This window comes from Phytophthora infestans, genomic scaffold, assembly GCF_000142945.1.
Source record: "Phytophthora infestans T30-4 supercont1.1 genomic scaffold, whole genome shotgun sequence".
NCBI lineage: Eukaryota > Oomycota > Peronosporomycetes > Peronosporales > Peronosporaceae > Phytophthora > Phytophthora infestans.
In genome coordinates, this window is record NW_003303758.1 from 797,161 (window position 1) to 823,297 (window position 26,137).

The window sequence follows — 26,137 nt, forward strand, 5'->3', positions numbered from 1 at the left end:
TGTCACAGTTGCGACCAGCCTCCAGCCACTCATTCTTTTCGATTCCATTGGCGAAAAGCCGAGAGGTAGAAAGCCGGTTGCTCGTCGCGAAAACACACAGCAAGTCGGAGGCATTTCTTTCCCGGCTCAAAGGCAAAAGTGAGGCTCCCGACTTCCTCTGGGGCTTGATCATCTCTACCCCCCTGACCATCTTTACCAGCATCCGCTACCGCGTCTTCCTCAGCCAACAATCCCGACTGGAAGGCGTAATCGACAACCGCACGCTCACCTATGAAGACGTGAGCTCTCTGCGGACTTGTGTATGTCCACTCTGTCTGCAGTCCTCTCGGCCGCTTGGACGTCCACCCCACCGCCTTGAGCTGTCGCCATAAGAGCCCAAAGTCAACGTCGTGTGCGGCGACAGCTAGGGCGGCAGGTTTCTCGCGGCGACTGGAGCGCTTCCGTGTCATCCAGCAAAATCTCGAATGAGCGGTCAAGGATTCACCTTCCACCTGATCCCCATCCCCTGACCTGGTTTTGTTTTCGTTCCTGAAAAACCTCTTGCAGCTTATATGTTGCATCATACTTGATTAAAGTATTGAAAAATCATTTCCGAGCCATTTGCTAATAAACTTTGCGCTATGTCGTAAGTTACGACACAAAAAAAATGGATGTCGTTAGTTACGACGTCCGGAACCAAGGTGTTAACTATACGAGCAGCAAGACGAATTCGAGTTTGGGTCGGCAGAACGTCCAGATTGTGCGAACGTTCATCTGTCAGTATAAACACTACGACGAGTTCGCACCCCAGGGGGAGAACACGCTGTTTCAAGCACTCATTAAGGCGCTCAAGAACGCAAAGAACTTTATCTACATTGAAGATCAGTATTTCATCCTCGTACCAGAGCTACTCGATGCGGTTTTAAAAGTGATGCCGACACTCCAGCGACTCATTGTGGTTGTGCAGCGACCAGGTTGGATGTGAAGTCGGGTGGATACGAGAAGTATTTGTTCGACATGATCGCTCCTATACAGAAGCTGTATCCAAACAAGTTTCAGATCTACACCACGAAGAGTAGCTTGAATCTCTACATCCACACAAAAGTTGTGATCATCGACGACGTTTTTGTGACAGTCAGCTCAGCAAACTGGAATCGTCGTAGCATGACCTCGGACTCGGAGATGGCTGCCAACATCATCGACGAGGACTCTGTAGATTCTCCAGATGGGGTCACGGTGCTGAGGACGGCACGCGACTTTCGGATCCGCAAATTTCACGAGATGACGGGTCTAAGCTACGATGAACTAGACGCAATGACGATAATTGAAGCCGCGAATCAACTTGATACGGCCGCTGCAGACAAATCGTCCATCATTGAAGCGTTTCTACAGTAGTAGAGGAGCAAGCTTATTTCGCTACTTTTACAGATGCATTTCGGCAGCAAGTAGACCCACAGGACACATGCACGTAGCGTAATCACGATTTCAATGAAATACACCACCAGGTCAAGCAATATTTCCCCGTATAATAAGATCTGTGGAGGTCCAAGAAATCTTTTGGAATGAAAAGCATGGCTGAAATCCAAGAGATGTGGCGCACACCAAAATAGCCTCAAATACTGTATGATGATTGGTCAGTATTGAATCCATGAGAACCGTATCATAGTAAGACTTCTATAGGATATAACATACTCAAATAGAAGGCCGCTTGAACCACCATGATGATTGGTCAATTAGGCTTCTTGGATTGTATCCAACTCAGACAACCACCAACAGGGCTACATAATTCGAATCACTTTTAATTAACAAAAATACTCGAGAAAATGTCAGAATCCGTAGCAACAAACATGAGCGCTGAAATGTTTGCCCCGAATTGTGCCTAGAATACAAAAACTCATACTTTTGGTAAGGGGGAGGCAGACGAGACTGGGTCATTTTTCAAAAACCCGCCGTTGACAACCCTGGCGGAGCTCACAAATTAACAATGACCATTCTCCATCAATGTGTCTGGCGGTACAGGCATCACAAAGGCAAATTTCTGTCATAGTCATTTGGAAAACGTCGGTCTGGGTGGTAGTGTGACATAAGAACTAATGCCAAATTGGCGAACGCAAAAACTAATTGTGTTCGCACTGATGGCACCATAGCACTAAGCTGCTATGGGAAAAATCTGAGTGGACATCCCCTCAGATAAGATAGAATTCCTTGTTAATCACTTCAGCCTACAATTGACGGTTTCAATTTGCTTCCTTTTCGCCCAAACGTCTCCTAATTGCTTCCTTTGCTACTGATATTTTTAATAGTGTCAGGGATGCTGATGATGAAAAATGAGAATGCGTTAGCGATATTTTTCTGTGAAAGGTTAACATGGATGTAAGCACGAGACGATGCCTTGTGTCTGCCAGTGAGCGATCTGCGGCTATGTTTATGCTATCAAGTCACGAACAGTGGAGGGTGATTATTAAGTCATGCCCCTGTATTTGCCTCTGTTTATTGTCATGCAAAATACAACAGAAAAAACGGTATTCTAATTCGCACACAATCTAATGATTCGGAAAAAATAACGCTCCGTTAGGTCAATGAACAGTGGTTATGCTACGTGCAGGTGTCCTGTGGGTCTACTTGCTCCCGAAGTACATCAGTAAAGGCAGCAAAATACGCCTGCTCCTCCACTTGAAACGCTTCAATAATGGTCGATTCGTCAACAGCGGCCATATCAAGTTGATTCGCGGCTTCAATTATCGTCATTGCGTCTAGTTCATCGTAGCTTAGACCCGTCATCTCGTAAAATTTGCGGATCCGAAAGTCGCGTGCCGTCCTCAGCACCGTGACCCCATCTGGAGAATCTACAGAGTCCTCGTCGATGATGTTGGCAGCCATCTCCGAGTCCGAGGTCATGCTACGACGATTCCAGTTTGCTGAGCTGACTGTCACAAAAACGTCGTCGATGATCACAACTTTTGTGTGGATGTAGAGATTCAAGCTACTCTTCGTGGTGTAGATCTGAAACTTGTTTGGATACAGCTTCTGTATAGGAGCGATCATGTCGAACAAATACTTCTCGTATCCACCCGACTTCACATCCAAGCCTGGTCGCTGCACAACCACAATGAGTCGCTGGAGTGTCGGCATCACTTTTAAAACCGCATCGAGTAGCTCTGGTACGAGGATGAAATACTGATCTTCAATGTAGATAAAGTTCTTTGCGTTCTTGAGCGCCTTTAGGAGTGCTTGAAACAGCGTGTTCTCCCCCTGGGGTGCGAACTCGTCGTAGTGTTTATACTGACAGCTGAAAGTTCGCACAATCTGGATACTTTGTCGACCCAGACTCGAGCTCGTCCTGCTGCTCGTATAGTTAAGGGGCGCTAATTTGCTGTATGAAGGGTTCTTGAAGCCACGCAATTTAGTATCGAGACTTTGTGCAGGCTTATAGTTGGAGTTCCAGCGACCAATAAAGTTTGCTGCCACATCCTTTGCAGCAGGACCGTGAATTCTAACATGACCGTCAAGCCAGCCGTCGTATTTCACTTTGACACCAGTACTTTTGCGAAGAGGGGACTCGTTGTGGTAGACAGTATCCCAGCGATCCGATGTGATATCATTTCCGCCAACAAAAGCCACCGGGTGTTCATCTATTCCTGTGGAGTTGCGAGACGCAATAACCAAGGTTTTTTGGTGGTGGGAAGACAACACTGTCCTTGCTCGGTCATCAAAAAGGAAAACCGGTTTATCTCCCGAAACCGGGGATGCTGGAATAGCATTAATAGCGTCGCGAGCCTTGGCGTTCTGCCGTTGTTCTAGCAAATTCGCCCATATTAAAGCGTGGAAGCTGCTTCCTCGCTGAATCACGCCCTCAACCACACTGTTAAATCGAGATTTCTTACCACGATCAACCTTGGGCTGGAACGGAATGAGGTCTGTACTCCAGCCCGCCAGCATCACTCGATCTCCTGCCGTGGTGGAAGTGAGGTCTTTAAAGGTAGCATCGAAAAACTCCTCGGTCGTTATGTACGTGTCCACAACGTTCCCCGTCGTGTAAGTGGCCAAATCGGTTCGAGGCGAGCCTCCCCGCGACGCTGTAATTTCCTCTTCGGTTAGGAACCAGTCTGTAGGTTTGAGCAAAGGTTGGACTGTCATTAAGTCCGATCCATCCGATAAATCGAGTCCTTCCTGCTGCTTGTAGTCACAAGAGTTTGAATATTCCGCGAGCTCGCACACGTGACATGGCTCACAGATACACAGCCCTAATAACGACGAGAAGATGTTACCAGCTTTGGTACACACAACACCAATGCGAGTAGAAGTTGTCGTGGTTTTAGACGATTGGGACGGCTGCGCTGTAACGTAGGGTAGCAAGCAGAGTGTCAATAGAACAGCACGTTTTCCCGGAATGCGAACCATCATGCAAATTGCAATGTGGTCGTGGTATGATATTTCCTTAGCTAAAAGTTTTTTTGGGTGTGTTCAGTAGTCACGTACTACTGCTGATTTGGCTGATATTTTTAGTTTATCGTGCTCCACATTAGCTAATTCTTAAGGCCTCATTTTTCCAACCAGCCGAGTTCGGGCGCATTTGGCTGATTCGCGGGGTACGCTTGCATTTTTGCCCGTATTTCTAGTTCGTTGGAGTGTAGTAAGCAGTAGAGTCAAGGCACGTAGCGACAGCTAGAGCGCTAGAATTGGGGCCGCGTTGTGAGCTCGGAAGACGTCCAGCCAGAATGAGCGTTCTTCCGCACTGGACACTGCAGCTTCTGCGCTGGTTCAAGCCGGTTTGGGCGAGGCCTTTCCCTTCATGCGTCGACCGATGGCCGAGCGCTCGCGCATACGTAGGCTATGCAGAACAATCATGCGCCAGCTTATTTTTTCTTCGTAAAACCCGTGAACATTTATACACTTTAATTATTTGTCTGTTTAAACGCACTACATTTGACCGTTTATTCTGGCGGATATCTTGTAGAATACTTAAGTAAGCGATTTATAGATCCGGATAATTTTCCATTCAGACGAATTGATCAGACGTTATTTACTGTGGTATCTGCGGTTCAACGAAAATAATGCTCTATGTCGAACACGATGGTACTTCGAGCTAACTTGGGTCCTGAGATATCCATTTCCTTAGTGTGCGAGCCCACCACTACGCTCAGTCGGTAAGCGAACCTGGCGATCGATTGCCGTTCCACATTCGGTATCGTTACTGAGACGTAGAATACACGTTCACGGTGGATGTGGCGCCGCATCGGTCCGGAAATGCGTGCACCTGTTTGTGGCGACCGGCGCAAACCTTGTGGGTGTTGTGGGAATGGAGCCGCCTCTTCTGGTGTTGTCATGAAATACACAAGCCAACGGTGTGTACAGAAAGTGTTACAGCGCACTTCCGTAGTGCCCACGTCAACGTTGCTGTAGTGAAGATCCTCCTCCACTGGATCACCTTCCATGCACCATAACCTTTGTTCCGCCTCGTCATCCACTCTGGGTTTTCAGTACCCACTTCTCAAGGTTGCGCAGAACCTTAAGCAGCTTCAAGACGCCGACTCTCCATCTCCTTCTCCTAAGAAGACGGACATGATAGCTGTGGGAAATTCGTAGTTGGCTTCGACGTATTTGTCTTGCGACGAAAGAAGAAACCGTTGTCAGAGCTTTCATCTCGCTATCCCACAACATTTGTGCGTCGCGTGAGATGGTCACTAAACGACATCGATTGGTGTTGGAAGAGATAGCGGCGTTTTCGCGGATCAAATTGGACAAATGGCGTAGTCGATTTTTTAGTACAATCACTAAGGGAAACTCTGGGTATTATCGAATTGTGCTATCTCATTGTTGAAGTCATCCTCCAAGTCTTACTTACTAAACGTTAATTTCAATAAAATACAACTTAGTGCCCACTACCAATTGGATGTACAGAGTTGTACATCCTTTTAAGTGTATCCAACAACGCTAACTTAGATATTTAAATAGCGTTTCTTAACTTGCGCAATTCCTCTTTTATTACTGAATCGTGCAGGGGGGGTACAAAAAAAGTGATATTTGATTGAAGGGGTTCCCCAATTATGATCCAAGATAAAAAAAATTACGGTAAAATACAAAAACTCACTTTCAGGACTAATGATCACTTTGTACTGTGCTATTGTTGGTGAGGCTGGGAGCACGTTCCCTGTGGACATTGACGACGACAAGTCGGTGGGCCACTTGAAGAAGGCGATCAAGGGGGAGAAACTTGGAACGATCAAATGTAAAGCCGACCTGCTGCAGCTCTGCTTGGTCAAAAAGGTGAAGAACGCCGTGGCAGAAAAAGAGAAGCGCAACGACCTGTAAGAATGGCTGACACAACTCGAAGCGCTAAATGGTGTGAGTGAAGTAGCTGGCTATGAGGCTTTAGTGTACGCTGACACAAGGCTACGAGCCCTTGGGCTGGCTACTGGTCAACTGGGCGAGGTGTCTGATGAAGACAGCGCTGCTGGAAAGGGCCCTGTGCACGTGCTGGTGAAGGTCCCTTTACGGATGTCGTATCAAAGCATTCAGCAAGTGATGAAATTGTTAAGTTTTAGAAGATAATGAAGGTGATTTCTAATATGCTGACCGAGCTCGAACCCTTGGCCGTGCATGAGAACGAGTTTCAACTCGGCAATTTTTGTGTCAAGCAAGGAAGTGATCAACCGATTGTTAAGACAACTGACTTGCACGAGTTTTGGCAGGGATTCGTCGAATTTCCCCTGCACTATTTCGTTCGGATGGAAGAAATGGTGTTCTGGAAGGTGATCTAGGGACTGCTGTTCAGCAAGGATCGTGTTGTGATTGTAGGCTCACCGGGTGTCGAAAAGTCCTGCTTTCTTGTGCTGATTGTGCTCTACGTGGCGTGCAGCGAGGAGAAGAAAGTGCTGGTCATACGTCGCTTAGAAGAAAGGAATAAGAAGAACGCGGTGGTGTTTTTTACGGGCAAGGATCATATGTGCGACTGGTGAATCTCTCACCTTATGATATCTCAGCCGTACGTGACTAAGCGGTGGGTGCAATTGCTCTGCTTGAGCAAGTGGATGAGCGATGCGAAGAGCGAATACGTTCCCTTCCCTTTTCTTGCAACACCGTGCCAATAATATTGGCACCTGATCATCATTATCGACACTTTCGTCCGCCACGTCGTCGCTAGGAACAGGGCCAGGGGACGTATAATATCGGCACATCATATTATCATGCGAAATATGACGAAAGCTGTAACGGGGTTACATGATGTGGAACACACAGGGGTACGGAGTACCCGGAGAGTTAACAAACTCTCCGTACATAAGTTGGAGAGTTAACATACTCTCAGTACATAAGCTGGAGAGCTAACAAGGTCTCTCAGTACGTTGGCTGAAAGCCACACGATATGCATTTGATTAGGTTTAACTATGCTAGATAGTTAAACAGATACATTTACCCCTAGGCGGCTTGGCCGCAATAATAGTAAATAAAACACTTCTGGTTTTGAAGCATAAAAGTTAAGGTATTAACTTTGAGCCCTGGTCTGGGGCTGTAAGTTCCTTTGGGTAAGGAACTTAGTATTAGTGACTCTTTGAGTCGAACGTCTTCCTCTGACGCTAAAGCTACGGCAGCCCCGCTGCACTTGGTAGCACTTGTAGTCAATCCCGCTCCTGAGTCGGTTGACTATATCCTCTGCGAGGATGGAACACCCCGTGTTCGCGAATTTGCCCCCGGCGCAGCAGGACGCACTTACTAAGCTTATGTCCTTGCTTGGCCGGAGGGGTGTCTCATCTTGCATCGCAAGGTGCAGAGGCGGTCACCGCCAGGCTGGAATCGTTCTCCCGCTACGAGAACGCGCTCTTGGAGCACGTCCAAGAGAAGATGAGTGCCGCAACGGCGGCGGCGTCGATGACGCGTGAAGAGTCTATGAGACTGAAACCGCTCATGGTGAGCGTAAAACCCTTCGAGGGGAAGGATGAAAAGAATCTCCTTCTCTGGACCCGTGAGGTCGAGATGGCCATGGGATTGGCCCTGCTCCAGTCTGAGCATCAGCGCGTGGCGCTGGCTATCTCCAGGCTTGGAGGTCGCGCTCGCAAATGGGCACTAACGTGCGGCACGTCTGTTGACGCTGCATTTCCCACTTGGGATCAGCTGAAGCAACAGCTTTCGCGCGTGTTCGCGCCGCCTAATCAGGCGCACGTATCCGTTCGAAGTTCCTTGCTACCCGCCAGGGTGAGAAGGAGTTATTGGACTATGTCCAAGAGTTGAGAACTCTTATCGCCTGAATAGCGGCGGACCCTCCCCCGGAACTGGTCAGCGTGACCGTGTTCATGGAGGGACTTCGTGTGAGCGCAGCTCGAACGGAAGTGTTCCGTGTACACCCTAACTCTTTCGAAGAGGCGGTGAATGTGGCATTAAATGCCGAGCACAACTTCAGGTCGGCTCGACCTGGTTGGAGCGCTAGTAGCGCAAGCTCTTCGAGCAGTCCAGAGCCGATGGACCTCAGCTATGCTGAAGATGAAGAAGCAGAGCTTCTAGCTGCGGAGCAGCGTGCCGGCATCCGCCGATACTTTATGTGCAATAGCACTAAGCACTTGAGGGCATATTGCCCTCTGCGCAAGAAGCGCGTGGCTCCGGCGAGCCAACCCTCCGGGTCATCGCCGGGAAACGGCAATTCCCAGTAGGCGCGGGGCGGCCTACTGGGGAAGAACTGAGTTCTGTTGTGCCTCGAAGAGGTAGATGGCAACGGGGCTCAGCCCTGAAGAGAGCTGAGCTCTCTTACGAGAAGAGTGTGTGCAAGCCGGGCTTGCTGGTCGTTCAAGCAAACGTGAAGGGCTTTGCAAAGCCATGGAGAGTCTTGATTGACTCGGGAGCCTCGGGCAACTACGCCAGTCGCTCCACCCTAGAAGGGATTCAGCTGTATACTGAAGCACTGGAAGTGGCAACGAGAGATACGATCTCTGTCCGTCTCGCGACGGGAACACTGGTAACTGTGTCGAAGGTCTCTGTCGACCTTGGAGTAAAGTTTGAGAGCTTCGATAGCGTGGAACGCTGTTTGGTCTTAGACCTGGATGCGAGGTATGACCTCATCCTTGGCATGGCATGGCTGGAACGCCATGAGCCATGGATCGACTGGAAGTCGAAAATGCTGGGTGCGTCGCACCCTGCTCCTAGTGGATCTTTGGTGAGTCATGAACCCACCTCTGCTAGGAAGCAGAAGCGCTTTTGGCGCGAGCACGAGGCCGAGGCGGCCGTAGTGCTGGACATTGGTATGTCCGAAATTGTTAGCAACGAGGTTGCTGTTTGCCCTGAGGGCGTACGTGGTGCGGCACGTTATCCGCTGAGCGGTACAGGTCAGGTCAATGACCAACTGCTGGGTCCTGGTGAGGACGAGCACGGAGTGGCGCGTAATCCACTGAGTGGTACGAATCTGGTCGATGACCTACCGCTGCGTGACCCGAGGGTCGCGGTCGACTGCGAGTCGAGGCATCATGGGCGTGGCCCAGGAGATGCAGGTGAAGTGACATCTAGTTCACTGCGTGAAGATCAAGAACCTCTTGGCTTTCAGCCGAGTGTCTTGCGAGGCACTGTATCCTCTTCGAGAAGTGATGGTGCTGCTGCACCCGGTGGTGGTGACGAAGATGTCGCCACACCGCCCTCATCCGGCCGGGCTCGGTCGCGGAGGGAGAGGAGAAGACGCAGGGCGTCTGTGACGTCTTCGACGTCGGACGATGTGTCCAACGTGTCGAGCGGTGATGCTCCACGTGATTGCTGTGAACAGCTGTATACGCTCGTTAACGGAGTGACGGGGGAGGTAGAAGGCGATATCAGCCTTGACACTCTGCCCGCTGCAGATGCTCTGCTAGAGCTGGACGAGATGTCCATTGCCGAGTTTAACGAAGCCTTAAAGGCAGGCGAGCTAGCCGAGGTGGTCCTGCTGGGACCTGAGGAGGAGTTGAACTTCTCATCCGTCGTGGACGACGCGGTCCTAGAGGACACCGAGAAGGCGCTGAGCGCAAGAAGTGGATCGGCGATCCTCAAAGATCCTTCGGATCCCTTCTACCCGGTGGTGAAGGAGTATGGAGACGTTGTCTCGGGAGACCCACCGATGGGCCTGCCTCCGGATCGAGGTGTGTGTCATGAGATTGACCTGGTTCCTGGAACCAAATACTGCGTAACAAGGCAATGGCCTTTGCCGAGAGAGCAGTGTGACGTCATTGACGCATTCTTCCGTGCGAAGCACGAGGCAGGGGTGGTGCGCAAGCGTAAGTCTCCGCACTCGACACCCACATTCTGTGTCAGAAAGCCGAACGGCAAGTGGCGCATTGTTCATGCTTTTAACAGGTAAATGCGGCCACTATCCCGGCGCAAACGCCGATTCCTCGCAAGGATGTTCTGCAGAACAACATGGTAGGCTGTACGTTGTACAGCGCGCTCGACTTGGTCGATGGCTACTACCAATTGCTCATGAGAGCGAGCGACATTCCGCTGACAGCGGTGAGTACTCCGAGCGGTATGCTCTGAGAGTGGTTGGTGATGCCCCAGGGGCAGTCGAACGCACCGGCAACGTTCAATCGTCTTGTGAAGCAGTTGTTTAGGCCCCACCGGGCGTACGCTCAAACGTACTTTGACGACATATTCGTCCATAGTCGTGCTTAGCACGGAAAGTCAGACGTGGAAAACCACATTGACCACCTGCGAGCGGTGCTCGAGTGCATGCGCACTAATAAGTTGTATGCCAACTTGGACAAGTGCGTCTTTGGCGCGGAAGAAATATCTTTCCTCGGGTGCTTTATTGGGAAGCGAGGCTTAAGGGCAGATCCTACCAAAGTCAAGGCCATCGTGGACTGGCCGGTTCCCAAGAACCAAAAAGACTTACGCAAGTGGCTAGGCTTAGCCAATTACTTGAACAAGTACAGCGCGAATTACGCGGAGATGGCTCGGCCATTATCAGATCTCCTTAAGAAGAACGCACCATGGTGCTGGAACGTCGAGCACGACGGAGCCTTTGGGGCTGTGAAGGAGAGCCTCCTCCAGGCTCCGATCCTTGCGCTACCGGACCCGGATAGTCCGTTTAGCGTCGTCTGTGACGCCTCCGATTTTGCAATCGGTTGTGCTTTACTACAAGCAGACGCCGAAGGGCGTGAGCGCGTGATCGCGTTTGAGTCTCGCCAGCTCAAAGCTGCAGAGAAGAACTATCCAGTTCATGACAAAGAGCTACTTGCAATGAAGTATGCTCTAGTCAAATTCAGGGTACACCTGCTAGGCTCTAAGCCTTTTGTGATCTTTACTGATCATGCGTCGTTACGCACTGCGACACAGTCGCCTCATCTCTCTCAGAGAATGGCAAGATGGCTTTCCTTCTTTGCCGAGTATAGCTTCGAGGTGAAGTACAAGCCGGGGCGGCTTAATGTAGTGGCCGATGCGCTCTCGCGCAGGCCGGACTACGAGTTAGCTCATGTCACGACAGTGACGTCGTCAGTGCCTGACTTGATACGCGGAGCGTATGCACAAGACGACATGTGCGTAGCGCTGCTACGGGCTCTTGGGAGCGAAGAGTTTAAAGACTCTGACAAGGAATTGTCTGGGCGCTTACGCGCGAGGCTGCATCGATATTCACTCGATGGCGGCCTGCTGTACTACAGCACCGACTCTGAGGATAACCCTCGTGTAGTCGTTCCTCATGATGAGGATCTAAAATATCGAATCCTCTATGAGGTTCATGATACGCCCGTGGGCGGCCACTTAGGTCGGGAGACGACCTATGGCTCGGTGAGCTCGATGTACTGGTGGCCCAAGATGTATAAGTGGGTCGGCACCTATGTACGCACGTGTGAGACGTGTCAACGGACAAAGTTCGCGCCGAGCACGGCAGCGCCATTGGCGAGTTTGCCTGTCCCCAAGGGATGTTGGCAGTCCATGAGTATGGACTTTGTGTTTGGCCTTCCCAAGGACAAGGCAGGAAACACGGGCATTGTGGTCTTTGTAGACCGATTGAGCAAGATGGCTCATCTAGCGGCGGTGCCGGACACCATAGATGGTGAAGGTACAGCTTTGCTGTTTTGAGACCGAGTCTTTCGCCAACATGGCTTGCCTGAGGCAATTGTCTCGGATCGAGACCCGCGCTTCACCGCGAAGTTCTGGACGTCCCTCTTCAGAGTGCTCGGCACTCGTTTGGACATGTCCACAGAGGACCATCCACAGACCGATGGTCAAACCGAACGCGTGAATCGCGTTGTGGAGGATATCCTCCGAAGCGTATGTGCTGAGGCGCCAAAACGCTGGGGCCAGATGCTCGCACTCGTTGAGTTCGCATTAAATAATGCAGTGCACTCCTCGACAGGCTACACTCCGCTCTATGTGAACGGCTTGGTTAACCCTCGCGTCCCACTGACGCCGCCACGCAGTGGCTCAGGGCTTGATGGGGAAGAGATAGCCGAGCGGCTAGCTGATGTCAGCCATGTTGCGGCTCGCAAGCAAGTCAATGACTTTGTCTCTTTGAGACTAAGCGTAATGCGTCAAGTACGCGACGCTATGGCTGAAAGCCAAGACATGCAAAAAGAACATGCAGATGCCAAAGGCAGACGCAATGAAGAAAGGTTTGAGGTCGGAGATCAAGTTTTATTAAATGCAAAAAACCTACCTACTCATGCAGTGTCTGCGGTCTTTAAGACAAAATTGAGACCACGGTTCATAGGACCGTTCAAGGTCGTGGCCAAGAAGGGCCTAGCGTATACGCTTAACCTTCCGAAGAAGATGCGCACGCATCCGTCTTCTACGTTGGCTTACTCAAGCCGTATCAGGACCCTGCTCAGGTGAGCGCGGATGCGTTGGCGCCAACGGTGGCTGGGCCACGACAGGCTGCGCAACAGTGGGAGGCCGAACCACGTCAGGCTGCGCGACAGCAGGTGGCGGGGTCACAAGACGCAACAGCAAGTCGATCTGACCTTGCAGCTGAGCGACTTGACGCTCAAGGTCCGCGACTCGGTTCTGAACCGACTGTGGTTGTTCAAACCAGTCCACGCGGTGGTTCGTCTCATCGAGACCATCTGCAAGGCGACTCAGAGAGTCAGTCGTATCATGGAGATACTGGTTCAGAGAACCCACACGTTGCTCCAGCGCGAACACGTCGCTGCGACTCGCGACGCGAGAGTCCAGCTGAGGCTCGGCCTCCTCCTGCTCTGCTCGACGAGCACGGCGAGCTCCACTTCCATGTGGAACGCCTGGTGGCGACGCGCATGCGCCAGGGTCGTACTCAGTACCTTGTGAAATGGAGGGGTTATCCTCACTCACAAAACTCTTGGGAGTTTGAGGTTGTTTTCCGGCAGGACTGCCCTGACGTCGTCGACGCTTTTGATCGGGCACACTTACTGCCCCGCCGCTACGGCGTACGATTGCGTCGTCAGGCGCCGAGCGCTTCCCGCCGCTAGAACGCGGGGATGACAGGTCGGTGGCTTAGCTCAAGCTCCGACCAGTGGCTGTAGCAGCCGGCTCATAGGAATGAGCGGCGCTCGCAGCATGAGCAAGAGGTGATGACGCCTCGAGGTGATGGGGACGGGGTCCCAGTGCTCGTCGACGTGCTTTCGACTTAGCGAAGTCTAAGCGCAAACGTCTCTCAAGACGAATATCAGTTTCAGAGAAACTTGCTCGAAGAGCATTGTAGGAGGGGAGCCGTCGAGCTCCCTCCACCCAGCTTCGGAATTGTGCTTCATAAGCACGCTGGGATTCCCCAGGGTGGAGCACAACCGGAATGGTTCGCATAGAGGGAACCGGTTGGCGGTGTAGCTGCATCTGCAGGCGCGCCTGATACTCCTGAGGAGTTGTGACTTGTGGAGTCAGATATCGCTCTCGGAGCCGGTGCCGCTGCACTTGCTCATCAGCAGTCGAGGTCGCAGGCCCCCACGTGTACGTGTTCAGCGGCTGCTGCGCCGCGAGGCGGGCCGCTTCGGCAGGGTTCCGCGGCTGGAAGCCGTAGTCACGGCGTGACGTTAGAACAAGTGGTCGGACCACAGGTCGGAACGGCTGCGAGCGCTGCTCATTGGACAACTGACGGCCTTGGGCCTCGTCCAGGTCATTCGTAATGACGTTGTGATCGTATCGATCTACCTCGTCATACCGCGACGATAGCGGTGGCGCATCGCGCAGCGAGCGATTCGGATTCGAACGTTCAAAGAACGGATGCGGTGTCCGCAGGTCTCTTCTTGTTTGAGATCGCGCCGTTGAGCGACTAGACCTCACAGAGGAAACTGGGGAAGACGCGGCACCAGTGTGCGACCTCGGAGAGGTTGGGTCGGAGTGATCCTCACTACCCATGGGCTCGTCGTAATCGACTTCGCCCTCTTCAAGTTCCGAGAGCAGAACATCGTTCCCTCTGGGCGGCGCCGCGGCTCTGACGAGCTTTGAGCTTTGCTCTCTTCTTGTTGACGGCTCATGAAGCGTTGACCGTGTCGACGGCGATACTTTTGGTGGTACTCTGCTATCGAAAGAGACGAAGATGCTCTTGGAGCAGTTGCGAAGCGCAGTTGGGGGTCTGAGACCAACGAGGCAGGGGCGGCGCGACGCGCTGGAGACGTTGGGCCGTGGGCCGGAGTGAAAGTGCCAGGCATCAAGGATGCGAACGCGTTTGTGAGCTCGTGAAGCTGCAAAACGCAGAGGTGAGGTCTAGTGACCTCCGTCGTCACAAGACGTGACCTCCCTGAGGAAAGTTCGAGAACGGAATGCTCTCATCTTAGTGAGGGAGAGTGTAACGGGGTTACATGATGTGGAACACACAGGGGTACGGAGTACTCGGAGAGTTAACAAACTCTCCGTACATAAGCTGGAGAGTTAACATACTCTCAGTACATAAGCTGGAGAGCTAACAAGGTCTCTCAGTACGTTGGCTGAAAGCCACACGTTTTGCATTTGATTAGGTTTAACTATGCTAGATAGTTAAAGAGATACATTTACCTCTAGGCGGCTTGGCCGCAATAATAGTAAATAAAACACTTCTGGTTTTGAAGCATAAAAGCTAAGGTATTAACTTTGAGCCCTGGTCTTGGGCTGTAAGTGTCCTTTGGATAAGGAACTTAGTATTAGTGACTCTTTGAGTCGAACGTCTTCCTCTGACGCTAAAGCTACGGCAGCCCCGCTGCAAAAGCTCACGTATTGTGGCCTTACCGGCGTGGCACGATGCCGATTTGCATCAGGATGCGAAGCTAACGAACTGGGTGATTGAAACTGGTCTGCGTACGAGCAAGCGACAAGACACACCTTGGTCAAAACTTGTGTAACGATGCACCAACGTCACAGCCAGCGATGGCCATGACGTTGATACCAATGCGCTCTACTTTCTTCAAGTTTCGTCCTAGTTGTGTTTGCTGGCTGCCAACTGTCTTCTTAAGCTGCCAATGGGCGGCCAGGCAGACACACGCCTGACCGGAAGGCAATCACTATGTTTGGACGAGTATTGCCAAAACATGGAACTTTAACACTACTACGCTACGCTACTTCAAGATTCGTCTCAAGGACTACTTAGAATCTAGTCTAGTGAAATGCATTTTATTACATAGGATACCAAGGAAATGCTAACAAGCACTTCCTCGTAGCCGACAAACAACTAACCATTTCAATCTCACTTTCCAATTTGCCTTCTTCGAGGCACATTAGCAGCCTCTTGCGCCTTACCCATCGCTGGACTCTCGCCGCCCTCCTCCGCTTCGCTCCTCGCCCCGCGACGCTTCCCTCGTCGTTGTTCCTCTCCGCCGTGCTCTCACCAGTCGTCACATCTGGTAGCACTTGCTGTTTTTCGTACGGGAGGGATCTTCATTCTCTATTCGCTCCGCGACATGTGGAAAGCCGCTCGTTGAGCGTGTGTCGTCGTTATTCGCCTCCACATTCGTCGGATTTCTTCGTCGCGACCTCATTTCATACGGCTTGCCGTTTGGAACGTTTACGTGTGTACTGCACTAAGCGTCTGATCTACAAGAACCGGATCAAGTTAGTACCCGTTCCTAACGTCGCATCCCTCATGAATTATCGTTGATGGCGTGTGTACTGTAAGTGTATGGTCTATAAGAACCGGATCAATTCAGTACCTGAACCCCTCGTCGCTATCCACCTGTACCCGACTACCTTTTTCGGCACTTCATCGCTGAAGTTTTCGACAATCAACCATGACTCTCTTAAATCCTCAAGGATAGTCTGCTGACGCTATCACGCAGAAACTTATCGAAATGGTTGACCAGCAGCAACAACTGCTTGAAGCCATGAGTAAGCGTGAAGTCAAAGTGGAAGGTATCCGTCTGCCTGAATTTCATGACACGATGGGAGAATCTGTTAATTTGTACTTTGAGCTACTTTGATGCCAAAAACATCGATTGGTAAAGCGACAACCAAAGTTCTCGGATTTTGGCCATTACTACTGCGAACTTTAAAGGAAATACTGCGACTCAAGATATTGATAGAAACGAGCTAAGCTCGCTGTTCGCAAGATTGGACCATTCGAGATTGTGAAAATGATCAACCCGAATGTGGAGGTCGAATCTTCCGCGAAGCATGAGTCGTCTGAACTCCACGTGTAATCTGTAAGTGTTAAGCCATTACGTTGAAAACCCGTCGCTTTTTAAGACTCATCCTATCTCAAAGGCCTCAAGACTGATTATTGACGACGACACTGGTGCAACGATGCACATCATCGAGAAGCTTCTTCGCAAGCGTCAATTCAATCGCAAACCTGAATGGCTTGTGAAATGGCACAGATTGCCGGATCATGAAGCAACCTGGTAGCGCGAAAAAGACAATTGACATGTGTCGCATTGGAAGGTTCTCGTTTCCGACTTCAATAAGCATCAACGAGAAGTCAAGTCCGGGAAGATGTAACAACGCTCCAATGCGTCCTACTTTTTTCAAATTTCCTCCTACTTGTCTTTGCTGACTGTCGACTGTCTTCTTAAGTTGCCAATGAGCGGCCAGGCAGACATACGCCTGACCAGAAGGCAATCACCATGTTTGGACGAGTATTGCCAAACACGGAACTTTAATGGCTATCATTCTTTTTCATTTTAATTCACTATGGAGATTCTGACCCCGGTTCAAATAAACCGCGGTTCACTACTACGCTACGCTACTTCAAGATTCGACTCAAGGACTACTTAGAATCTAGTCTAGTGAGATGCAAATAATTACATAGGATACTAAGGAAATGCTAACGAGCACTTCCTCGTAGCCGACAAACAATCAAATATTTCAATCTCACTTTCCAATTTGCCTTCTTCGAGGCACATCAGTAGCCTCTTGCGCCTTACCTTCGAGCCCCCATCGCTGGACTCTCGCCGCCCTCCTCGGCGTCGCTTCTCGCCACGCGACTCTTCCCTCGTCGGTGTTCCTCTGCGCCGTGCTCTCACCAGTCGTTATAACTTGTTAAGAAGCAATACGGTTACAGTGGTGGGAGCTTGCGCGAACTCTGTAAAGAACGGGAAGAGCTTAAGCGGCGTGTAACGAAGTAAAAAAAAACTACTATGGCGTTTGATTTGCTGTACAACTATGGTGGGGAATACAGTTGGGTTTTATAAAAAGTGATGTCAGGTCTTTACGTAACTAAGAAACGAATTAGAAATGAACTGACCAGTCCTTTCATTCATTTATCGGGGGTATAGAGGTCCCCCATGACTTTCGCTACTACTACCACATCGAGCGTGCAGTTCCCGCTAAGGGTAAGGCTATTTATTCATTCGCTATCATGGACATCAAGCGTGCGAGCTTGGCTGTTGCGGTGGTCCCCTCCCTTACTAGAATGGTTAATAGGGACATATCTCGCTGACATGGCAGCTGAGCGAGCTGCTATCCATTTACTCTATCACTTCAATATTTGGGCATCAGGTTGCGAGCTTAGCTGCTGCTGTCTCCAGTGACTGCTGATCGAGCTGCAATCTACATGCTAACCAACTGATCTACTGCAAGCGCAATAGAGACGCGAGGTTTACGGCTGCGATGGTCCCTCCTTTTGGAGTAGCACTTCGCTGCAAAGTGCTGTCGTCGCGACTGCTTTAGTATCAGTGTGTATGATGATGATCCGCTTGTTTAGCACGTTACACACGTCCTCTGTAAGCTCATCTTTTTTGCTTGGCCGATCTTTTGCTGACCTGGGCGAAGAGACGACAGCTAAAGTGCTTGAGCATAAAAGTATACCTAAAGGTAGGAGACGTGCTCGAGCACGTGAGCATAATATGCATATTATTAATAAGTATCGTTTAAGCTGGTGAGCTTTATATTTTGTGGTACAGGGCTGTAAAAACAATTCAGCAATGTTATTACGTGTGGAAGCAATGTAAAAAATGACGCAGTACCTACTTTTTCTGTGGACCACATGTTTCATCCCTGAATTAATCATTATTGGACTGTACGTGTACGTATTACGGGGAGTCGAACATTGCGAAAAACGTGCTCAAAATTCCGTTCGAATTACGCTCACATTTTTGACAACGACCTGCTCACTTTCACAGTAAGCCACCTCGCACGTATACCACCGAAGCGCTCGCCACCCAAGCATAACAAAGGCAAGCTCTTTACTGGGAAGGAGACTACTGTGCTGGAGTGGAGAGAGGAGATGATGCAAGACATGGTGCGTCAGCGTTATTACAAGCTATTGCATCGGTTAGGCAGCGCAAAAAACAACGTCAGCATCGGAGAAGCGTGGGTGCTGTTATGTGACGGGGTCACACAGCACCTTGCGCTAGAGGAAGTTATCTTCCGAGAGTATACAAACTCTCAGTGAACGGCAGTTCACAGGTCCCCTCTTTAATTAAAGAGAGCGAAGTGACCTAAATAAGGTAGATTGTAAACTGAGTATATTTATAGGTAGGTTAAGTTTGGGTTTAATACAACTGTTAGTTACCTATAGAAATGCAATGTCATTTAACCAATGGTTGGCTTTGAACGACCTTGGTACCTTGTACCAAATATCTCGGAGTATGACGTGTCATACTCCTGAAGTGTGAAGTGTCACACTTCATGTAACCAGGGTACACTTAGGGCTACGTACCCCGTTACATCCTCCCCCACTTAGGTTCGGTTTACCGACCAATCAGAATGAAGAGGTGTTCGTCACAAACTCTCATTCTCAAAGTCGAAAACCATCGACTTGGCCGCGCGAGGCTCACTTCACAGCTAGAGCCTCGAGCAGCAACCTGTGCGCCCTTCGTCTAGGTCCCCACCTCGACCGTTAACATGCCTCGTGGCACTGCTAAGAGCGGTGCTAAGACACGCTCCAAGGCTGCAGCCGGTAAGGCGCAGGCCAAGAGCACTAAGCCTCACGCCAAAGGCTCTGCACTTAAGGAGGCTGCTCAGGTGGCCTCCGAGGCGATCGGTTCCTCGGGTGACGCGGCTGTGGGCAAGCGCGCAAGCAAGCGCCGCAGCCCGTCGCCTCCATCTTCAGACAATCGTCCGAACCCTCGGTTCGTAGAACGTGAGTTCAACTCGGACAGTGAGGACGATGCCGAGTCCGGGAGCACTCATGATGCTCCTGCGGGCTCTGTGGGAGGGCACAGCCCAGTGCCCAGTGAACACAAAGATGGCAGCGTGCAGTCGCCCGCTAGTGATCACGGTGATCACAGTCCCAGGACCTCTGTGCGCTCTGAGAGTCCGGTCGTCAAGGCTAAGGACGCTCCCAAAGCCGGTGGCGATGAGGAAGAGAATCCTCGCAAACGTCTCTCGCTTGCTGAGGGTCTTGCGCGTGCTAAGGCCTCCAAAGCCGAAGGCGCCAAGCCCTCAAAGAAGCGTACTGCCTCTAAGTCTCCACTCCGCGAGGAGAAGGAGACTCGTCGCTCCTATCGGAGTATCTTCGACTTCTCGGATGAAGAGGAGGAGAAGGAGGAAGAAGAGGAAGAGGAGGGTGCTATCGCTGAGCCCCGGGAGGTCTCGAATGACCTCGACCTGCAGCAGGAGGATTTCCAAGCTGCCCAGCGTGTGCGTGGGGGATCGGTGGCGGCACCCGTCAGCCAGGGAGCTGCCATCAACTCAAGAGGGTATTGGCCTCCCGAGGAGAGCTCTGGGGCTGACCTCTTATTAGAGCTTCTCGTCGCTCCTCGTGGCCTTGTGGGCGGCCACACTTCTAGGGGCATCTATGAACGAGCCCTTGTTCAGAAAGAACAGTTGTTCGTCGACAACTTGGAGGCTGCTCGGTGTGTGCTTCTCGCACCACACCGCATTCCCCTTAAGGACTTCACGACTTGTCGTAAGAAGCCCGAGACCCGGGGTGGTCTCTATCCTGTTTGGGGATACCCCTGGGTTATGCCCGAGAACTGTCCCACGTGGAGTTCTTGTGAGGACATGTTCTGGGCGTGGGTGGAGACTCTCAAGTACTCACCCACGGAGTTACGGGAACTCCATGAAGATCAGCAGCTGTCCCACATCCTGGACCAGCGTGATCTTCGTGTGAGGTTTGCCCACTTGATCAGCAAGCGTATGCTGCCAAGGGACATCCTGAAGCGCGCAGCTTCTAGCGCTCACGATGAGCGCGGGTACGGTATGTATTCATCGACCGTACCTCGTTCGGGCAAGAAGCCCCGGACTACTTATGAAGCTGCCGCCGCTTCTGTTCCCAGATTGCGACAGCCTTCGGGCAGTCAATCAGGAGCCGTTCGATCGGCTCCCACGAGTTCTCGGAGTGGGCATAACCCCTCCACTTCACAAGGAGCTGTCGCTTGCCGCGACACCGTTGCTCCTGGAGAATCCGCTCCACGTGGAAGTGGACTTCTCCATTCCGGTCAAGCAGGGGCGGAGGTGCCCTCGTACGAGTACGAGTACTCGGCGCCTCCCGAGAGCCACTCTCGTCCGAGTGCTCCGACTGCGGGTCCGACACAGGACCCTGAGGTTAACCGCCTCCGTCAACGTGTCCTCGTGCTTGAGATTGCACTTGGCCTTGGGACTGGCGGTGATGCTGCCGCCCAGGCCGGGAATCAGGGCGAGCTCGCTCGTCTTGCGGGCCGCCTGGACCTGGTGGAGCGAGAGGTCGCGAGCCTGGACCTGGTGGAGCGAGAGGTCGCGAGCCTGGACCTGGTGGAGCGAGAGGTCGCGAGCCTGCACCTGCGGGTGGATCGCCGGGCCTCTTCGTCCGATCTGGACGAGGCCTTTCGCATGATCCGACGGATCGAGGCTTTGTTGCCACGTCCGGAGCCGCCTGCGGCACACTCCCAGACCTACGCGTATGGTGCGTACCCGGCGTACTCAGCGTACTCGGCATATGGCGCCGGGGTCCGTTCGTATGGAGCCCCTCCGGCGTACGGTCTTGACCGCAGCCTTGCCGTCCCGACCGAGGCTTGAGTGCCTGCTCCGACGCCCTCGTCGATGACTGTGACCGGCCCTCGCTTCGAGGAGCTGGGTCAAGGGGGGTCTGCGAGTCAGCAACCCCCTGCGGGTCAAAGTACCGCTTAAGACGTCCGACATAGAACGTCGGGTGCGTCGTCATTGGCTTTGGAAGGTCGATGGTGTACGACGCACCATGTCTGGCCAGGACTGCAAAAGGTCCGATGAAGCGGTGCTTCAGTTTGCTGCTGCCGACAGAGCTAACAGTGTCTAGAGGTAGGTTCCTCGTGTCTAGCAACACTAAGTCACCAATCTCAAATATACTTAAGTTTCCTCTTCCTTGTTTGTTCGAGTACTCCTTTTGCTTATCTTGGGCCGCTGCCATGGCATCGCGGACCCTGCTGACAATGTTCAGCTTGGAATCCATAAAGGATTCCACCTGTTTCCGCAGCGAAACTGGCCTCACATCAGATACCTGGGAGGAAAGGGCTTGCCGAGCCTCTCCCCCACTTAGAATAGAGGAGTCAGTGTCTCCTCGAAGAGTGAGAGGCACTCTGGGGTAGCGGAAGCCGCTCAAGAAGAACGGCGTGAAGCCCGTGGACGCGTGCACCGCGTTGTTGAGCGCAAACTCAACAGCTGGGAGCTGCGTCGACCACGTACGTGGTGCTGCCGCGCACACACTGCGCAGATTGTCCTCGAGCACTCGATTGACGCACTCTGTTTGGCCGTCGGTCTGCGGATGGTCCGCAGTGGACATCTGCAGACGAGTTCCCAGTAAAGAGAACAGCGTTTTTCAAAACGCAGCAGTGAACCGCGGGTCTCGATCCGAGACAATCGTCTCTGGGAGACCGTGATAGCGGAACACGCCATCGACGAACAACCTTGCGGTTTGTTCGCCCGTAACAGTGACGGGAACTGGAGCAAGATGTACCATCTTGCTCAGCCGACACACGAACACCAAAATTCTGGTGTTGCCGTGTCCGTCGGCGGGAAGCCCAAAGATGAAGTCAAGGCTCATCGACTTCCAACAATCAGCCGGTACGGGCAGGCTCTGTAGTGGAGCCGAAGAGTGCCCTGCGGGTTTGACCCGCTGACACGTTTCACATGTCTTGACGTACCGGGCGACCCACTTGTACATGTGGGTCCACCAGAAGGACTGAGAGACCGACAGAAAGGTCTTCTCGCGGCCCAAGTGGCCGCTGGAGAACGCGCCATGCGCCTCCGCGAGGATGTCGAACTTCAGATCCTCGTCGTTGGGTACGACCACCCGTGGAGGATCAGTGGGCTCCACCCGATAATAGAGGAGGTCCTCCTTCAACTCATATTGGTGGAGCCGTGAGCGCTGTCGCGACGAGAGCCAGTCGGACTTCGCGCTCGTTCCGGCCTTAAGGAACTTGACGATAGGCGCGACAGCCTCATCGTCCCGATTCGCCATGCGTATCCGATCATATAGATCCGTTGTCGCCCGCGTGATGTGGGCCAACTCATAGTCGGGACGCCGAGAGAGTGCGTCCGCAAGCACGTTGAGCTTGCCCGGCTTGTATTCGACGCGTAAGTTGTATTCCGCGAAGAAGGACAGCCACCTCGCCATTCTTTGGGAGAGGTGAGGCGAGTTAGTCGCCGTCCTCAAGGACGCGTGGTCTGTGTAGATCACAAAGGGCCTAGAGCCCAGAAGGTGAACACGGAACTTCACAAGGGCATATTTCATTGCCAGGAGCTCCTTGTCATGGACAGGGTAGTTCCGCTCGGCGGCATTTGAGCTGCCAGGCCTGGAACGAGATGACTCGTTTTTGTCCAGCCGTGCCGTCCTGCAGCAATGCACACCCGATAGCGTAATCGGAGGCATCGCAGACGACGCTAAACGGCTTCGTCTCGTCCGGTAGAGCCAGAACAGGGGCCTCTTGGAGACTGGCCTTGATGCTGTCAAAAGCATCCTGGTGCTCTTGTCCCCAGCGCCAGTCAACGTCCTTCTGAAGAAGGCTCGACAAGGGCGTAGCGAAGCCCGCGTACCCAGCGTTGTACTTGTGAAGGTAGCTGGCCAAGCCCAACCACTTTCGAAGATCCTTCTGGGATCGGGGCGTCGGCCATGCTGCTATGGCCTTGACCTTGTCTGGGTCAGCCGGAACGCCCACGTTGCTTACGAAGCAACCGAGAGCTTTGATCTCTGGTGACGCGAAAACGCACTTGTCAATGTTGGCGTAGGGCTTGTTCGCTCGCATCACGTCCAACACTCGACGGAGGTGTCCTAGATGCACCTCCATGGCCGTCTTGCCTCCCTCGGCACGGCTATGGACGAAAATGTCGTCGAAGTACGTCTGTACGAAGGTACGCAAAGGGCGGAACAATTGCGTCACCAGGCGATTGAAGGTCGCCGGGGCGTTAGACAAACCCTGCGGCATGACGAGCCACTCCCAAAGCATGCCGCTTGGAGTGCTTACCGCGGTGAGCGGGATGTCACTCTCTCGCATCCGGATTTGGTAGTATCCGTCTACCAAATCCAGCGCACTGTACAGTACGCTCCCGGCCATGTTGTTCAGCAACACATCCTTTCGTGGGATCGGTGTTTGGGCCGGCACCGTTGCGCTGTTCAGCTTGTTATAATCGTGAACCAGACGCCACTTTCCGTTCGGCTTACGAACGCAGAAAGTCGGCGTCGAGTGCGGGAATTTCGATTCCCGCACCATGCCTGCCTTCGCTTTCGCGGCGAAGAAGGCATCAATGACCTCGCACTGTTCGCGCGGGAGAGGCTATTGCCTCGTGACACAATACTTTGTGCCGGGCACGAGATCAATCTCGTACCGAACGCCTCGATCCGGTGGGAGTTGGGTCGGTGGATGTTTGTTCACCACGTCCGCATACTCCGTCACCAAAGGATACACCGGATCCTTGGGGTTCTTGAGAATCTCAGAACCCAAGCGCGCCTGACGCTGCTTGTTCATGTCTTCCAGGACGTTCTCGTCCAAGACAGAGGAGGAGTTCAGCTCCACCTGAGTGGTCTCAGGTCTCATGAGTACCATCTCAGCAATCTCTCCAGCCTTGATATTGGCCAGGAAAGACTCAGCCGTCATTTCCTCGAGGCTCAGTATCTCTGCAACCTCTGGCAACGGTTCCAAGTGGACACCAGATGCCTTGACGGGTAAACCTGTCTCGCCATCGAAGAAGTGATAACACTCTTCCTTCGGCCTTGTCGGAGGAGCCCGGGCCCTGGACTCCGAGTCGCTTGAGGCGACGTCGATCGGAACGAAGTTCGGATCCGACTTGAGGCGGCGGCGGCGTCTTTGTCGACGGCGTCTGTGACGGGGAGCTTTGCTGCCCACGTCTAGGGATGTCGTCGCTACGACATCCGAGGCACTCGTGGCCTCGTGTGGTACTGTTGTACCCACACAGGAAGCGTGTTCAGCGCCTTCCTCTTCAGTTAAGGTCTGGGCGACCGCGTGTGGCATTGTGTTACCCACACAGGAAGCGTGTTCAACGCCTTCCTCTTCAGCTAAGGTCTGGGCGACCGTGTGTGGAACTCTGTTACCCACTCTGAACACGCTGTTCTCAGTGTTCATGACAGCTGCAGCTGCCTGCGGAACTAAGTTACCCGCCTGTGGACCTAAGTTACCCACTTGGCCAGCGCCTCTTCTGGGCGCTGCCACCATCAAAACATCCTCGGAGTCGTCATATACGTCGACGACTCCCAAGCATCTGCCGGATGCTTTGGTACCCTGGCAGCCCTCGCGGGCGCCCCGGGTCCTGACAGAGGTGGGAACATGACTCACCAATGCTCTGTTGGACTGCGCAGGGCGGCTGGCACCGATTGCCTTGCCTCGCCAGTCGATCCAGGGCTCGTGCTTCTTAAGACAGGGCATGCCCAGGATCATATCATATGGATCCATATCGAGAACAGTGAACTGTTCGAGGCTGTCAAAGTCTTCAAACTTGACAGCCAGATCCACTTGGACGCTGGGGACAGTGACGACCTTCCCGTCGGCCAGTCGCACTGACACCGTCCCGTTGCCCTTGCTTTCTCTCAAAGCTTCGGACAACTTGTTGCTGTTACGAGCAACCGTCTGGCGGCGTGCGAAATTCTTCGACGCCCCAGAGTCAATCAAGATTTTAAAGGGATGATCGTATCCCCGTACACATCCGTGTACTACGAGCAACCCGCCGCTGCTCTTCGCCGATTCGAGAGTGCGAAGACTCTCAGGGGCTAAGTCCCCGTGGTACGCGCCACCCGCACACCCATCACGAAGACTTAGTTCTTCCCCAGTAGGGCGCCCCGCCCCTACTGGTTCCCTGCGTTCCCCTGTCCCCGGGATCCTGGCTTCTGCCAGCGACCCTTGAGGACGGGCTTGGGGAAGGACCGTCTGCGGAGTCTTTCCGCGGGACAGTCGCGCTTGAAGTGGCCCATCTTCCCACAGCCGAAGCAGCGGATGTCACGCTGTTCGGCGGACCCGAGTTCCATGGGAATTGGTCCGTTGGGGGCTTGCTCGACCGGGAGCCGACAAGGAACTCCCAGGCCACGCTGAGGCCGGCGTACGCGTCTGGCGATGGCTGTACTCTTCTTGAAGAGCCACTTGAATCGCCTCTTCAAGGGTGGTTGCCTGCACCCGGAACAGCTGAGTGCGTGCGGGGCCCACTCGAAGGCCGTTATGAACACGGTCATCTTGATGTGTTCATTGAGTGGGTTTCCCACTAGGGACGCCGTGAGCTCCCGTATCTTTTGCACATACTCGTGCAGTTCGCGCCTTCCTTGCTTACACGCGAGGAAGCGCGAATGCTGGCGGTACTCGTAGTTCGCCGGGAGGAACGCGGCTCGGAGCTGTTCGCACAGCTGAGCCCAGGATGTGAAACATCCAGGGGATGTTGCTTCCCGAGTGTACACCCAACTCTTAGCACGACCGCTAAGGTTGGAGAGTGCAAAAGCAACACG

The 26,137-nt window shown here is 52.7% G+C and overlaps 1 protein-coding gene and 1 pseudogene across 1 annotated transcript; one reads left to right on the plus strand and one right to left on the minus strand.

Moving 5' to 3' along the window:
* Positions 1–2,574: 2,574 nt before the first annotated feature.
* On the minus strand, positions 2,575–3,611 carry PITG_00108 (phospholipase D, putative; the record flags this gene model as incomplete). The annotated part of the gene is made up of 3 exons (XM_002908690.1): positions 2,575–3,036; positions 3,088–3,520; positions 3,601–3,611. The coding sequence occupies 3 exons, from the start codon at positions 3,609–3,611 to the stop codon at positions 2,575–2,577; spliced, it is 906 nt and encodes a 301-aa protein (XP_002908736.1).
* Positions 3,612–6,081: 2,470 nt separating this feature from the next.
* PITG_22659 lies at positions 6,082–7,067 on the plus strand (annotated as a pseudogene; the record flags this gene model as incomplete).
* Between the last annotated feature and the right edge of the window lie 19,070 nt (positions 7,068–26,137).